The sequence below is a fragment of the Belonocnema kinseyi genome, chromosome 6 (assembly GCF_010883055.1).
Source record: "Belonocnema kinseyi isolate 2016_QV_RU_SX_M_011 chromosome 6, B_treatae_v1, whole genome shotgun sequence".
NCBI lineage: Eukaryota > Metazoa > Arthropoda > Insecta > Hymenoptera > Cynipidae > Belonocnema > Belonocnema kinseyi.
Genome location: NC_046662.1, coordinates 1,577,178 through 1,595,298, shown reverse-complemented (window position 1 = coordinate 1,595,298; position 18,121 = coordinate 1,577,178). Strand labels below are relative to the sequence as shown.

General features: G+C 27.8%; 1 protein-coding gene across 4 annotated transcripts in view; it reads left to right on the top strand.

Annotated features, from left to right (window-relative positions):
- The window catches only part of LOC117175129 (BTB/POZ domain-containing protein KCTD9), a 27,338-nt gene extending 10,379 nt beyond the window's left edge, over positions 1-16,959 (top strand). For 2 of the 4 annotated variants that reach the window (XM_033364705.1, XM_033364707.1), the window contains exons 3-7: positions 8,392-8,552; positions 10,782-11,008; positions 12,600-12,929; positions 13,043-13,207; positions 16,546-16,959. In XM_033364705.1, coding sequence (XP_033220596.1) covers positions 8,392-8,552; positions 10,782-11,008; positions 12,600-12,929; positions 13,043-13,159 — 835 coding nt within the window. In that variant the 3' untranslated portion in view covers positions 13,160-13,207; positions 16,546-16,959. The remainder of the gene's footprint in view (positions 1-8,391; positions 8,553-10,781; positions 11,009-12,599; positions 12,930-13,042; positions 13,208-16,545) is intronic. The other 2 variants (XM_033364706.1, XM_033364708.1) reach the window with 2 other exon arrangements.
- The last annotated feature ends 1,162 nt before the right edge of the window (positions 16,960-18,121 follow it).

The following is an 18,121-nucleotide window of genomic DNA, read 5'->3' as shown; positions in this document are numbered from 1 at the left end:
GTACAAAAATTCATTTCTTTTATTGAAAGTACAGTTTTTTATTCAGAATTAATTTTTTTCAATTTTTTTTTCTTATGCACATTTTATTTTTTTAGTTGAAAACTTATTTTTTACATCAAAATGAAACTATTTTATTTCATAATCAAAATTTATATTTTTTAGTAGAAAATTCCCATATTGTTGAAAAATTTGTCTTCTTCAGTCAAAAATTAACCTTTTGACTCAAGAATTATAATCAAAATTAATTTCTTATGGTAAAAATTAATTTTTTTACCTAAAAATCTAACTAAATTTGTTGTAAACATTTTTTTCTGATGGATATTTAATCTTTTTGGTTGAAAAGTTTTTTATTTGGTTGAAAATTGATTTTATTTGTTAAAAAAAAATTATTTCTCTAACTAAAAATTCAACTATTCTATTTTTTGTTGAAATATTTTTTCTGTGTAAAAAATTCCTATTCTGCTTCATTTTTGTTGTCAAAAATTAACCTATTTGATTAAGAATTTAAGTATTTGTTTAAAAAATTTCTTTAAAAAATAAAACATTTGGTTGAAAATTAATATGTTTTGTCAAAAATTAGCCTTTTTTTTGGTAGAAAATTAACTTCTTTGGTTGAAAATTGATCTATGTACGTATTTTGCTCAAAATTATTGTTTTTTTTTATAGAAAGCGAATTTTTTTGGTTGAAAATTTATTTCTTTAGTTGAAAATAAGTTTTTTTATTCAGAATTTATTTTTTTTTTTCATATAGAAATTTTAATATATTTTTTTCTAAAAGGCATTTAATCTTTTCGGTTGAAAACTTATTTCTTCATCTTAAAATTAAACTATTCTATTTCTTAATCAAAAGTTGTCTTATTCAGTAGAAAATTAATCTTTTTGTCTCAAAAATTAAAGAACTCAATTGAAAATTAATTTTTTTGGGTGAAATTGAATTTTTTTCTTTGATTGATAATTTCTATATCTTAGAAAATTTATTTCTTTTGTTTTTTTGCAGAAAATTAACCTTTTTGTTTGAAAATTTCGATTAAAAATTAATATTTTTCGTAGAAAATTCCTATTCTGCTTCAATTTTTCTTGTAGAAAATTAGCCGATATGATTAAAAATTCAACAATTAGGTTAAAAAATTCCTTTAAAAAATAAAACTTCTGGTTGAGAATTAATATGTTTTGTTAAGAATTATTTTTTTGTGGTAGAACACTTTCAGTAAAAAAATCCTGCTTTTAAATAAATTAATTTTTAACATAAATAGATTAAATATCTATTAAAAAAAGATACGTGGTGAAAAATAGAATACTTATATTTTTAATTGAAAAAATTAATTTTCAATTAAAAAAAAATTTCAACTAAAAAAATGAAATTTTAACCAAAACGATAAATTTTCTACCAAAAAGGATCAATTTTTAACCAAATTTTGCATTTTTAAACGACTATTTAACCTAAAAGATAAATGATCAACAAGTGAAATTTTCAGTTGAAAAAATTATATTACAAACAACAATTTTAACAACATAATTTAATTTTGAAACAAAATTGGTTTTCTAGTCGCTATTCACGTACAGGAAAAATATTCAGAGTAACCTCTGGACCGGGAAACCGGAAATTTTGCAAATTTTTAGAAAAAAAAAAAATCTTTTCAAGTTTAATTTCAACAGTTTTTAAAAATAATCAGTTGAATTTTTCATTTTTTTCAATTATGCTATTATTTAGTTTGCAATGCGTAATTAAAAAATCGTGTACTTTAAAAATTCTTCATTTAAGAGTTTTATTTTTAAGCGTATTTTTTTCATTTAAAGAATTTCAAAATGCAGTTTTAAAGACTTAAAAATTAAAAAATTAGTAGCGCTTGAAATCGATATTTGTGGATAAAAAAATCTTTTTAGTTGACCAAAAAAATATAAATTATTATTGTTAAAATTGAACTGTACATTAAGGATTCACCAGTGAATAATAATATATTTTTTTAAACAATTCGGAATCAATTAAAAATTTAATTGTTCATGTAAAATCAACAATTTTAAATCGAATATTCAAAATTAAACTTTGAACGTTACAATTAAAAATTTTTTATTCGAAAAATCTTAATTTACAAGTAAAATATTTTAATTTTTATGTATAATAAATATTTAGCACATATAATTTCTAGAAAAAATTCGAGTCAGTTGAAGAGAAATAAGGTCTGAAAAGATTAAAAATTAATTAAAAATTTGAAATCATTTCAAATAATTTCGATGAAGTGTCTACGTTTCCGGAAAAAATGTGGCTATTCGTACCGATATTTTCGTGAAAATAGCCCACGGCCTAATTTAAAAGAAAATATGGATTTTCGCAGATTTCATGAAAAAAAATGTACAAGCTTTTCAAGAATTATAAAAGGCTTCCAAAGAATAAAAAACATTTTCTTGAGATTCCTAGGAAAATTGAAAATGACTTTTTATTTTGATAAATAAAATAGTTTTAAAAGATGTTTAGAAGTTCTTCTGAAATTTCAAAATGAAAATATTTTAAGTTTTAATTTAAGAATTTTATGGGACCGGGAAATGACAGTGAATTTATTTTTTGACCGGAAATTTTACAAAATTTTTAGAATAAAAATGTTGTCGAACTTTGATTTCAACCGTTTTTTAAATAATTAGGTTAAATTGTGATTTTTATAAATTATTATATCGTTTAGTTTAGAAAGCTCAATTTGAAAATCTTTCACTGCAAAAATGTTCCATTTTATATTTTTAATTTTTAAAAGCATATATTTTAATTTAAAGAATTTTAAAATGCAGTTTTAAAGGCATAAAAAACTAGAAGTTTTGAAAATCGAAGATTTTTTAAATAAAAAACAGAGTGGCGGTCGGACCGGGACGTTTACGAATTTTTAGAAGAAAAATTTGCCCCAGTTTGACTTTAACAGTTTTTTAAAATAATTAAAGTGCAGTTTTGAAGATTTAAACAATTAAAAATTAAAGTATTTGAAGTTAAATTTTTTAAATAAAAAACAGTTTTATTTTATCCACTTTAAATATAAATAAATATTCGAAAGTCTTGATAAGAACTGAAATTAATATATTTAAATAAAAATTTTCATGATTTGTCAATAATATATTTTTAATTCAGAGTTTTAGATCTTCCTTTATATTATTTTTTATATTAAATTTAATCAATAAATTTATTAATATATTATTTTTTTACTTTTTTTAGCTATTAAAAAATGTAAAGGTGCGTTTTACTATTTTCAACTTAAAAATAACTTAATAATAATATAGTTGTAATTAAAGGTTTTTATTAAATTTAAAATATTGTTTCGGTCTAAATTATTTAATTTGAAATTTCTTAATGTAGAAAAAGAATAAGTATTTAATATTCAGCAATATTTAGATTTTTTTGAAGTCTCGCAATTCTTGAAAAAATTCTAAATTTTTGATTTGAAATCTGCAAAAATCTATATATTTTTTTTTTAATTCGGCAGTAAGTATTTGAAATTATTTCAAGTTCTAAATTTAATTCGAATCTTTTTTAAACTTCTAAATGTCTCTTAAAATTACTCTAATATTTAAAAAAAAATAATAAGCGTTCAATTGTTATTTATAAAGTGAAATTTTAAGTTTTTTTTTTTAATTTTCAGGATTTTCTAAAAGTTTTAGGAAAAATTCAATTTATTTTGAAATATATTTGAAAGTTCTGAAAAAAAATTCAAAACTTATTTTAAATTTGGAAAAATTTAAAACCACTTCTGGATGTCTCAAGATTTTGAAATAAAATTTTAAATATTTTCAATATTAAAATAATAATAAATAAATAATTCAACTTTAAATTTAATAACTGTTAAGTTGAAAAAATTATTTTTCAATTTTTAATGAGTCTAGATTAAAATTACTTAAAATAATATAATTAAAAAAAATTTTAAAGATCATTGCTTGATTTAAATCGTTATATTAAAAGAAAAATCCTGGGCAAAAATTAACTGTTTGTGGTAAGTATTGGTTTTAAAAATTATTATTTAAATGTCAATAATCCAATGAAAATATAGAACAATGGTTATTTTTTATTTATTCTAAAAAAACAATTTTGACTACTAAAATTGAACATTTTTATCAATTTATAATTTAGTTTTATTATGAACATAAGAGTCTTCTAGTTATTTTAAATATCATATAATATTATTGAGTGAACAAAAAACAAGGAACTGTTGTGAAAGTTTTATTTGAGGCAGTGTGCCAAAACTAAAATATAATTTTAATTTCTCTAAGCGTTTTTTTTTTAATTGCCTATTTCTTTTTCAAAAAAAGCTGTTTTTTATATTTTAAAATTATTTTGTCGAAGTGACAATCTTCCACTTTTGATGGTACCATACTAAATCTGAAATTGTAAATAAATTATAAATATGTTAATAAAATATTTTACTTTAATTTAATGTTTTTATTCTACCGTTTTTTTAAAAATAATTTTAATTTTGTTATTTTTAATTTATATCATTAGTTTAGAATGCGTAATTCGAAAATCTTTTACTCTATAAATCTTCCATTTTAGATTTTTAATTTTGAGCATATATTTTTAATTTAAACAATTTTAAAATCCATTTTTAAAAACTTAAAGAATTAAAAATTCGAAGCTATTTCGTAGAAAATTAATTTGTTTAAATTCATATTTTGGTGTTGAAAAGTGAACTAAACTCTTTTTTTATGAGAATTGAACAGTTTTTTTTGAAAAATTATTTTTTTGATCAAAAAATGTATATATTTCAGTAGAAAGTGCATCTTTCTTGGATAAAAATGCAACTTTTTGTTTAAAAATGCAAGCGTTTTGTTAAAAAGTAATCCTTCTTGGTTAAAAATTCAACTGTTTTGTTGAAAATTCAAGTATTTTCTCAGAACATTTACTTCTTATTTAAAACTCATACCTTAATGTTGAAAAGTCAAATAAAAATGTTTTTTTTTTTTTAAATGGAAATTCAACTATTTTTTTTCGTTGAAAATGTGTGTTTTTATTTCCAAAATGTATCTTTTTCGGTAGAAACTGCATCTTTCTTAAATAAAAATGCAACTATTTAATTAGAAATTCATAATTTTTGTTAAAAAGTCATCCTTTCCGGTTAAAAATTCAATATTTTTTTAAAACTTACGTATTTAAAATTTATATTTTGGTTTTGAAAAGTAAAATAAAATCTTTTTTAGGCAAAAATTCAACTTTATTAATTTTTTTTTATTTAGCAATTTATCTGTTGTAGAAATTTCATCTTTCTTTGATAAAAATGAACTTTCTTGTTTGAAAATTCAACTATTTGATAGAAAATTTACTTATTGTTTAAAATTCATATTTTAATGTTGAAAAGTCAAATTAAAATCTTTTTTAGATACAATTTTAACTATTTTTTTTTTTTTAAACTTGTGTTGTTATTTCAAAAATTTATCTATTTTAGTAGAAATCTTTTTTAGGTAAGAATTCAACTTTTTTTTAAATTTGTCTTTTTTTATTTGAAAATTGACCTGTTTTAGTGGAAATTTCATCATTCTGGGATAAAAATGCTACTTTTTATTTAAAGATTCAATAATTCTGTTAAAAAGTCATCCCTTTTGGTGGAAAATTCTACTGTTTTGTTGAAAATTCGTGTCTTCGGATTGAAAATTCAAGTATATTTATAGGAAATTTACTTCTTGTTTAAAACACAACTGTTTGGTTGAAAATTAGTCTTTCTGCTTTGTTGAATTAATTTTTTTTTTAATTTCATGTTTTTTGCTTTTAATATCAACTTTTACATTTTTTTGTTGAGAATTTATCTTTTTAGGATGAAAATTTATTTATTTTGTTGAAAATGCAAGTAATTTTTAAAAAAGGTATTCTTAATGGTAAAAAAGTAATTTTTCGTTTAAAATATATAAACAAAAAAAATAATGCATAATAATATACATAATATATATAATAAATAATAATGAACTATTTTTTAATTAATATTTAAGAAGATTTATCACGATTTACAATATTTTCAAAAATGAATCTGGATGATTTTTAAAAAATTTCTTTAATTTGGCAGAATTAGAAAAAAAAATTAATTACAAAAAAATATAAAACAGCATGTAGATGTTGCAAGATTTTTAAATAAAATTTCGAAGAATTTTTAAACTATTTAAACTAAAAATAATTCAACTTTTAATTTGAACAGGGAACTTTTAATTTTTTACAAATTTATAGTTGGAACTTGAATTTATCCATAACAAAATTCCGAATTGGAACAGGAAATTTTTCCAAAGAATTCTATTTCTAATTATAAATTGTCTTGGAAATGGGAATTTAAAAATTTAAATAAATTCCGAGCTGGAACAGGGAATTTCTAAAAAGAATTAATTATAATTCTAAGTTGAAACGGGATATTTTCGAAAAAAATTACAACTTTGAATTGGAACAGGGAATTTTACAACAAAAAATCTAATTTTTACAATTGGTTGAAAATGAGAATTTTCTAAAAGAATTAAAATTATGGATTTGAACAAGGAATTTTTCGAAAAGAATTAAAATTGTGGATTTAAATAGGGATTTTTCAATTTTTAAACAATCTGAGCTGGAATTAAAATTTTTAAATTTCTTGAATTGTACAATTTAAAAAAATTTTTAATTCATTGATTGATTTTTTAATTCAGAGTATTTAAAATGTTAATGTAAATTTATATTTCTGGAAATTGATCTAAATCTTTGAATTATATAATTTATAAAAGTTTAAAATGTTTAATTTGGCAGTTTGACTGCATTTAATTAAAAACTGTGCAGTTGAAAAGTGTCTAATTTTTAAAACGGTGTGCCGCTCCGCATTTAAAAGTTATTTAAAAGTAGTATTTCTTAAGTAAAATAAGGCAATTGAATTTGGCGATTCACTTTCGCCCCACATATTTTATTTTCGCCCTACTAATTTTATTTTCGCCCCTCAAATTTGACGTTCGCCCGGCTAATTTTATTTTCGCCTCGCAAATTTTACTTTTGCCCCGAAAATTTTACTTTCGCCCCGCTGATTTTACTTTCGCCCCGCTTATTCTATTTTCGCCCGGCTAATTTTATTTTAGCCCCGCAAATGTTATTTTCGCTTCGCAAAGTTTACATATGCCTCGCTGATTTTACTTTCGCCCCGCTAATTACTTTCGGCTCAAAAATTTTACTTTCGCCCTGCTAATTTTACTTTCGCTCCACTTATTTGACTTTAGCCCTACTAATTTTATTTTCCTCCCTTAAATTTTACGCTCGCCCCGCAAATTTTACTTTCTCCCCGCTGATTTTACTTTCGCCACGCTAATTTTATTTTCGCCACTCTGATTTTACCTTCGCCCCGCTAATTTTATTTTCTACTCCAAAATTTTACTTTCGCCTCAAAAATGTTACTTTCGCCCTGCTAATTTTACTTTCACCCCACTTATTTAACTTTAGCCCTACTAATTTTATTTTCCGCCTTTAAATTTTACGTTCGCCCCGCAAATTTTATTTTCGCCTCGCAAATTTTAATTTCTCCCCGCTGATTTTACTTTCGACCCGCTAATTTTACTTTCACCCAGCTGATTTTACTTTCGCCCTGAAAATTTCACTTTCGCCCCGCTGATTTCACTTTGGCCCCGCTAATTTTACTTTCGCCCCGCAAATTCGGTTTGCGGGAAATATATGCTACTTTTGCCCCTATTTTCAGGGATAAAAGGTGGCCATTTCGGTCGAGTATGGAATAAAGTTGATTTATTTCCGTCTTACAGTTAATTTACATAAATAAAAAGACAGGGAAAATCCGAGTAAAATTTCTTTAATTGTTAAATTGGAAAAAAGCGTATTGCAATTTACTACATTTCGCAAAATTTGTATATCATCTTCCGACAAATTATAACTAATAAATAAATAATTATACAAAAATTAGCATAAAAAGCTAACCAAAAATTTTTTTTTGTACTTGGGTTTTTTTTGGTATGCCATGTATTTTTAAATGTGTTAATTTCTGTATAATTATTTTTTAGGTATAATTTGCCCTAAGATGACCGAGAGATTGGTCAAAATGTCGCATATTGCAAATTGCTGGTTTTTTTCTTCAAATTTAACAATTTACAAAATTTGACTCGGATTTTCCCTGTCTTTTTATTTATCTGAATTGACCGTCAGACCGAAATAAATGAACTTTATGTTCATTTTTAATTAATTTAAAAATCGATCATAGAAAAGTTTTACTTTTTAAAATTTTAGAAAATTTTCCTTTTGAATGTCTTAAATTTTAAATCTAATGCAATGTCATATAAATAGAATTTATTCCCAATAAAATGTTTGTTGTTGCTGTTTTCATTCTTGAATCGCTAATCGGATTTGATTTTGCCCAACTGTGTATTATACTTTTGAAGCGTTTACAATTTTTGATGCATACTAGAGCTCTATATTTTAAATAGAATGTTCACCGACAGAGAAGAATGCGAGTGGAGGTTACCACCTAGTAAACGGGACCAGAGTGGAGCCTTCCTGATCGATAGAAGTCCCATCTACTTTGAGCCTTTATTAAATTACTTAAGGCACGGTCAATTAATTCTTGATCTCAATCTTAACTCCAAAGGTTCGTTCAGCGAAGAAAATATTAACTAATTACGCTTGCATGAAGCATTGAAGAAAAATTTAATAAATAATTACAGAGATATTTAATTTACTCTCCTTAAATTTTATAGATCAACTCAGAAAGTTTTAAATTCAGGCATTATTTATTCGTCTTCACATTAACTTTAACCTCAGATATGGCTGCAAAATTTACATTTTTTTTGTATTTTCTTAGAATATCTCTATTTGTGATGTTTCTTCGAGGCATGTATATTATTTTTGAATTATTAATTGAAGTAGGCATTCGATTCGATGCTGAAAATCTAGCATCACTCTCTTTATCAATTGAGTCCAATTCTTGAGGTGTTGTATTTCGTTGTTCGAGTAGTTCACTTGGTTGCTTAAGGTACAAATCCTAATTAGAAGGTCAAAAAAACCTGTATTTTCAAGAATTTTTTTCTCAGCTCTTTTATAAGATAAAGATATCAAACTTTTTTTATTATATTTATGCATGTTTTAACATCAAAAAACTTTTTTTCTTAAATTTTTAAATGATGTCTAGGAAGCGCCAAAGTGAAGCCTAAAAAAAAGTTGTTGCATGGCCGACAGTTAATCTCAGGAACGGCAAGTCTGAAACAAAAAAACCAAACGGTTTCTTGAAAAGGAAGGTTCCTTACGTAGGAATTTACCACATTTATAAGAAAATTGAAAAAAAAATGGCCGAAGTTTGAAAAAAACTCAATAAATCAGCTGTAAATTCCTATAGAATACACCTGAATAAACAAAACGCGACAAGGTTCATCAAAATCGGTTCAGTAGTTCCGAAGATTAACTGTCGGCCATTTGAAAAAAATTCATTTCGAGAAAAACGCGTTTAGAGTTTTTCGACATTATATGTTGTAAGTATTTAAACAAAAATTAAGTTTTATCATGCACAATCAATTAATCAGCTATCCCTGGACCATATAACAAAATGTTACAGTTTTTGTAAGGTTCCTCCTCCTGTTGTTGGACCTCTTTTTCGCCAAACCGACCCTCTTACGATGCCGCGTTACTGGTTTTTTCTGCCATAGCAATTCTTTCGTCATCTTTTTTTTGCACATATTCATATGCAGTACGGTCGATGGTGCATCCCATAACTTGCATCATCTTCAACAGAGAAATGCGGCCTTCGTTGAAGATAGCCAATGATATTTGGACGGCTAATTCCGTTACTTCTTTACCAACAAACGCATGTTTCGGTACGGTTGCCCAAAGTGTTTTATTGAAACACTCATTGTTGTTTTGAATATTTTTTCCTAAACAACGTTTCAATAAGTCCTCATTGGTCAATTTTTCGAAAACTGGCTTGATGTATTCTTGAACTTCTTCGCTGAGAGCCGGTTTGTGTTTGAACGGTTCATTTCTCACAAAAGATAAAATGTGACTAGCAGTTGCGTCAGCTCGGAGTGTGCGCACTACACATTATTTTCCGCCATTTAACACAGTTACAACTGGAATCTCTTTAAAATATTTTAGGAGCACTTTTCGTGCTCTTTTACACTATTTATAGATTTTTTCAATTTCCATCAACGCTTGTTCTCACCAGTACATAATGAAATATTGTCTAGAGTGATTTAACTTTTTCTGTAATTTTTTTGTTGGTTATGAAGTTATTTAAGTGAAATTTAAATTGATAGCGGGTAAATGAAGAATTTATTCTTTTGTTTTTCGAGCAAGCCTTTAGCCCTCCAGTCCATACACCAGATTGGCTGGATCTTGGAATGGCCGGAATGTGAGGCGTTGACCAATCAGAAACGTTTCGCTGAAATAGTTTCATTCTCACGTCGAACTAAGCCGAACTCAGCCGAAGTGTTCGAAATTTTTAAGTTCGCGCCAAAAGGCGTTCCGTTTATTTTCAAAGTTGTCAAACAAATGAACCGGAATGACCGTGACTTGGAATGACCGGAACAGCAATCACAGAGCATCTTCGGCAAGACGAAAAAGTGCCTTCCTGTGAAAGGTGCTCTGTGATTGGTGTTCCGGTCATTTCGGTTCATGTGTCTGACAACTTTGGAAATGAACGGAACGCCTTTTGGCGCGAAATTAAAAATTTTGAACACTTCGGCTGAGTTTGGCCCGAGAATGACACTTTCCGCGGAACGTTTGTGATTGGTCAATGCCTCACTCCGGCCATTCCGAGATTCGGCCGTTGTGGTGCATGGTCTTAAGGACTTATTGAAAAACGTTGTAATATTTCCGAACTGTCTAGGAGTTTTGGAAGAGGCTCGCTTTTATGGAATCGAAGGAGCAGTCAGTATTTTGGAAGAAATGGCAATTGATGAAGAAAAGCGGGAAAAGGGAACAGCGTCTCTTACTCGACATGATGTCCTGAAAGCTATAATGTGCACACCTATTTCTTCCGAATTACGATTTCAAGGCGTTAATTTAGTTGGAGCCGATCTTTCCAGACTGGACCTGAGAAATATTAATTTTAAGGTAAAGTGGATTTTATATTTTGCCATCTCTTTATTATCGGCAGTTATATTATTTATAATGAGATATTGAAAAATATAACTATATTCAATAAAGAAAAATGGGTAGATAAATGAAGAATTAGTACGAATCGTCGTTAGTTCAAATGCCACGCCTTTTACAGCCCAATACAATACAATTTTGTATTAAAAAAAATTTCAATCATATAGAAATTTTCTATTAAAAAAGTTAAATGTTCAACAAGAAATAGAATATTTTATCTAAACTAATCAATTTTCAACCATAACGCTTGAATGCCTAACAGACAAAAATTTTGTCAATAAATTTAGTTAACAAAATTAATTCTGAATAAAAAACTAATTTTCAACCGAAGAAATGAGTTTTCAACCAAAAAGATTAATTTTCTATCACAAAGGATCATTTTTAACAAAACCCATGAATTTTTCACCAAATATTTGAATTGTTAATAGAATTTCCAATCTAATAGTTGGATTTTCAATTGAAAAGGTTAATTCTCTACTGAAAAATTTACTTTCCACTCAAAAACGATCATTACACCCTCAAATAATCATTCCACGTCTTCTAAAACTTGATAAATTCCTATCTGGTATCAAATAAACATGCCACGCCTTTTACAACAAAAAAAAAACACCCACTTAGTATCAAGTAACCATGACACGCCTTCTCTAACCAGAAAAAAGTATATCTGGTATAAAATAATCATGCCACGCCTTTTCCAACTTGAAAAACGCCCACTTAATATTGATTAATCATGACACGCCTTTTCCAGTTCGAAAAAAGCCTATCTGGTATCAAATAATCATGCCACGCCTTTTCCAACTTAAAAAACGCCCACTTAATATCAAGTAATCGTGAGACGGCTTCTCTAACTCGAAAAAAGTATATCTGGTATAAAATAATCATGCCACGCCTTTTCCAACTTAAAAAACGCCTATTTAATATTACTTAATCATGACACGCCTTTTCCAGCTCGAAAAAAGTCTATCTGGTATCCAATAATCATGCCACGCCTTTTTTAATTTGATAAACGCCCATCTCGCCTTAAAAAACTGTGCGACGCCTTTTCCAACTCAGGAAACGCTCATCCTACCTCAAATAATAATTCCACGCCTTTTGCAACTCGAAAAAAGCTTACCTGATATCAAGTAATGATGCCACGCCTTTTTTAATTTGATAAACGCCTATCTCGCCTTAAAAAACTGTGAGACACCTTTTCCAACTCGAAAAAAGCTTACCTGATATCAAAAAATGATGCCACGCCTTTTTCAACTGGAAAAATACACACTTGTCATCAAGTAATAACGCCACGCCTTTTTCAAATCGAAAATGCCTATTCTACCTTTATCAATTACGACACGCCCTTTTCATCTCGAGAAACGCCCATCAATCTTATTTAATTATGTAGACAGCTCTCTGGATTCTAATAGCATTACAGTTTTGTGTCGTGTAGCTGTTAGGGAATAGACTTGTTGTTTTGACAATGACCCTCTGTATGAATGATAATTTTCTAAAAAAATATAACTAATATAAAAAAATGTAGTCTAATAGTAATAGTAATATTAATATTTTCTAGTATGCGAATTTGCACGGTTGCAGCTTGGAAGGAGCGAACTTGTCTGGCTGCTGTTTGGAGCGAGCTGATTTATCTAGTGCGAATCTCGAGGGGGCGCATTTGGTTTGTGTCAAGATGCTCTGCGCCAATTTGGAGGCGGCAAATCTGCATTCCTGCAACTTCGAGGATCCCGGCGGATTATCTGCCATAATGGAGGGCGTCAATCTCAAGGGCGCCAATTTGGAGGGAAGCAATATGGCGGCTGTCAATCTACGAGTAGCCACACTCAAGAATGCAATTCTCAAAAATTGTGACCTCAGATCTGCATGTCTCGCCGGAGCCGATCTCCAAGTAAACAGAAAATAAAACTCTAATACACAGATTTATTAAAAATTTTTAAATAATATAAAGAAGTCAATAACCTAGCTTATTGGTGGTGCATGCTTTATTTTTATTTATTTCAGAGCTGCGACTTGTCAGGGTCAGATTTGCATGAAGCGAACTTACGAGGTGCCAATTTAAAAGACGCAGTCTTCGACCTGATGCTCACGCCACTGCACATGTCACAGACGATCCGATGAAAATAATAAAGAGAGAGAGAGAGAAAGAGACGCAGAGAAGCTTATAAGGTAAACCGACCATTACTGGGACATCGTAAAAAGTATGTCTAATAGTGGGACAATAATAATTATCCTTAAGTATCTTTGATATTCAAACATAAATCATAAAAGTTAACATTTTCTAGTATTCTTCAAGTTCTTTTGAATTTAATTCTACTAATTATTTTTCTTTTGACAACTTATGCATTTAGTCAATAATATAAAATATTCTTTAAAATTTGCGAAGGGACCGCTGCAAACTTCGCCATTTTTTTTTGTATTTCAAATCTTTCCGCACAACTTTTATAGTCTTCTTTTAAGGAAATTTTCTGTTATTTGAATAGTTAACTGGGTGGATAGTGTTGATTTATATTTTCACAGATTGTGGAAAGACATCTACACTGATCGGTAGTAACTACCTCTGATAATAATAGAGATTTCTTTCAATTACTCGTATAAAAAATGTAACATCTGGCCTATCTGGTATCAAATAATCTTGCCACGCCTTTTCCAATTAAAAAAACGCTCACTTAATGTCAATTAATTAATACACGCCTTTTTCAACTTAAAAAACGCCCACTTGATATCAAGTAATCATTCTACGCCTTTTCCTTCGCGAAAAATGTCCATCTCACCTCCAATAATAATCATTTCACTCCCTTTTCAACGTAAAAACGCTTGCTTTACTTACAAAAATTATGCCACTCCTTTTTCAGCTTGAAAAACGCCCACTTAATATCAATCAATCATGCCACGCCTTTTCCAATTAAACAAACGCCCACTTAATGTCAATTAATTAATACACGCCTTTTCCAACTCGAAAAAAGCCTATCTGGTATCAAATAATTATGTCACGCCTTTTCCAACTTAAAAAACGCCCACTTGATATCAAGTAATCATTCTACGCCTTTTCCTTCGCGAAAAATGTCCATCTCACCTCCAATAATAATCATTTCACTTCCTTTCCAACTTGAAAACGCCTGCCTTACTTAAAAAAATTATGGCACGCCTTTTTCAGCTTGAAAAACGCCCACTTAATATCAATCAATCATGCCACGCCTTTTCCAATTAAACAAACGCCCACTTAATGTCTATTAATTAATACACGCCTTTTCCAACTCGAAAAAAGCCTATCTGGTATCAAATAATTATGTCACGCCTTTTCCAACTTAAAAAACGCCCACTTGATATCAAGTAATCATGCTACCCCTTTTCCTTCGCGAAAATATCCATCTCACCTCCAATAATAATCATTTCACTCCCTTTTCAACGTGAAAACGCTTGCTTTACTTACAAAAATTATGCCACTCCTTTTTCAGCTTGAAAAACGCCCACTTAATATCAAGTAATCATGCCACGCTTTTTCCAACTTAAAAAATGCCCAATTAATATCAAGTAATCATGACACGCCTTCTCTAACTCGAAAAAAGTATATCTGGTATAAAATAATCATACCACGCCTTTTCCAACTTAAAAAACGCCCACTTAATATTAATGAATCATTACACGCCTTTTCCAGCTTGAAAAAAGCCTATCTGGTACCAAATAATCATGCCACGCCTTTTTTAATTTGATAAACGACCATCTCGCCTTAAAAAACTGTGCGGCGCCTTTTCCAACTCAGGAAACGCTCATCCTACCTCAAATAATAATTCCACGCGTTTTCCAACTCGAAAACAGTTTACCTGATATCATGTAAAGATGCCACGCCTTTTTCAACTTGAAAAATACCCACTTGACATAGCTTGAAATAGCGTATATTTCTGAAAAAAATTGTTCTTTCGATCTCTCTAATCGCTTAATTAGGGCTTAATCAACGGATTTCAAAAGATTCGAAATATTTTTGGAAATTTTAAAAGATCGCAAAGAATTTTTTTATTTATTTCAGTAATTTGAAGGATTTCAGAGACTTAAATATTTGAGGGTATTTTAAAAGATTGCATAGAATTTTCAGGAGATTTAGATAAATTTTAAATCCACTGAAAATTTATAGTAGTCAATCAAATTTTTCCGATTCTTAAAATTGTAAGATTTGAAAGGATTTGAAATTTTTCTTGGAATTCACTTTTAATTTTTTTAAATTCTTTGGAATTCTCTTGGTTTTTTTTAATTCTCAGGAATTTCTTAAAATTCTTTGAATTCTCTTGAATTTTTCTAATAATTTAAAGTTACTGAATTCAATTAAGTTTTTTATTATTTTGAAATTGTTTTAAATTCACTTGATTTTTTTTTAATTCACCTTGAATTTTTTATGAATTTCATCTAATTCTTCTAATTTTTTTAATTTATCTAAATTTACTCAAAATTGATTGTCATCAATCAAAAATTTTTTGATTCTTGAAATTGTTCTAATTTATTTAAATTCTTTTGAATTTATATTGAATTGTTTTTCAATCATTAGTCACTTCTTGAATTAGAAATTAGTAGGATTTCAAAGATTTGGAAGGATTTGAAATTTTTCTTGGAATTCACTTTTAATTGCTTTTCATTCTTGGGAATTCTCTTGAATTTTTGTAATGTACTTGAATTCTTCCAAATTCACTAAATTCTATCTAATTTTTAAAAGCATATATTTTAATTTAAAGAATTTTAAAATGCAGTTTTAAAGATTTAAACAATTAAAATTTATAAGCTGTAAAGATACATAAATAAATAATTTTTAATATATAATTGTACTTTTAACATTTCAAAAGTGAATAATAATTGATTTTGCAAGACGATTCGGAATCAGTTAAAAAATTTCAAATTTCTTGTAAAAAATATTAAGTAAGTTGAAAAAATATTTAAAAAGATTTCGACATATGTACCAAATTATAAAAACTTAATCTGGAAGATTTGTAGCAAATTTTTTCAATTTGGCAGGATTTAAAAAAAATGGAAGACAATTTTTAGAAAAAATTCGAATAATTTAAAACGATGTTTAGAAATTCTGAAAATTTATTTAAGCAATTTAAAATTTGAAAAAATGTAAAACAACATGCAGCTCCGTTTTTATTAGTTCAAATGCAAAAAATTCTGGAAAAGAATTATTTTTATTGAAAATTAAAAAGTTTTACGTTATTTAAAATATGGGAAATAAAAAGTTATGTTTTTAAGCAAAATGTTGAACACTTTGATATGAAGTTTAATTAAAAAATAAATATAAATAGATTTCTTATGATTTATAATAATATATTTTTGTTCTTAATGTATTATTATTATATTTTAATGTAAATTGTACAATTTTATTTTGGTAAGCCCCACTGGATTTTCCTTGCCTCAGTATTGGCTTCTTTTATGTCCCACTTAAGGATATAGAAAATATGCATTGATATTAATTAACAATAAAATCAATCATTAATTTTTTGTTCTCGTCGACAAAAAAAAAGGTATTAGCCGTGATGTTGTGCACTATCAGAAGCGCCTTTGACGTCCGAAACAACGCTGTGAACTAAGTGATTTGCATCCTAGAATCTTACTCAACTTTTTCCGAGTATTGATTTTCGTAGCTTCCTATTTTAAATTCCGGATTTCAATCTAGTTATTATTTATAGATAGGATTCTGCGAATGATTACACATTATATTTTCATAAAAGAGTATTTTAATTGAAAGATATATTTAGTGTGAATCATCAAAAGGATTGTAGATATAATTTATTTTTTAGCTTTTCGAATTACTGCCAGCTGCTGTGTTATTATAATGTCATAGATAAGTAAGTATTAAGAAGGGTAGTCGATAAGAGAATGTAAAAGACTTATAACTTGATAAATTATTGTCTACAATTATATAATAATAATAATAATGTAGTGTTTTTTATTGTAGATTAGAAATAGTCCATTAGAAATGCAAACGCTACACCCCAATTTTATTCTATTTGTTGAAAAAATAAACACTAACATAACTTTCATTTATGAAAACTGGATTTGACTGATTGTTAATGTTTATTGTCAGTATTAACATTCATGTCATTTGGAAATTTACAGAACAGTGTTTATATTAAAAATTACAGGAGTACTTATTATTGACTATTAAAGCTTTAAAATTTTAAAAATATACCGAAAAAAATGTAAGGACATGTGACACTTAGATTTCTAGTTTACCTACATTTTTTCTAGATCATACCATTCCACACAAAATGAAATATACTCAGTAAACACGTTCTGTAACTGTTCCAGATCAAAAAAGGAACTGTGTTGTATAGCAGTTGTTACATGGTGGTGACCGAATTGTTCTAGAACAAAAAAGGTAACAGTGTTCTAGAACATTGTGACAAAATTGTGACCGATCTGTTCTAGAACAAAAATGTTCTAGAACATTTCTATGACTGTGACATGTTCTAGAGTTCTGTGACAAAATTGTGACAGAACTGTTCTCGAACTATGTGACAGCACTGTTCTGTAACAGTTGTTGTGGAATTCTTCTAGACCGAACTGATCACAGACGCTCTATAATATTTGTTTCAAGTTTATTTTAGAACCGTACCGTAACAGTGTCATATCGAAGTTCTAGAATCTTGTTACAAGTGTGTTCTAGAACCAATTAGGAACAAAGATTAGTTCGGTAACACTGTGGTCGAGCTGACCCTTGCGAATATCCCTAATGTGGATATCTCGGATGTATAATTTTTGTTAGTCCGGCGATCCCGGATCAAAATTTATCCATGGGGATATCAAAATTTCCGCCTCGCAAGATATTCCGTCGGGTTATCTCTGGAAGAACCCGGGACATAAATGGCGTCAAATTGAATATCCCGGGATATCAATTGCTGTGAGGGGTACACAGCAATATTCCATATTTGATAAATAACAGTTCTAGAACTGTTATAGAGTTGTTCTAGATTTTCTACAATGGAGCGTACCAAAGTTCTAGAATCGTTACAGATCGGTTGTCACAGCGTTCTGGATCTGTTAAAGATTTGTTATACAACATTTGTAATCAAGTTCTAGAATTGTTCTAGAAATGTT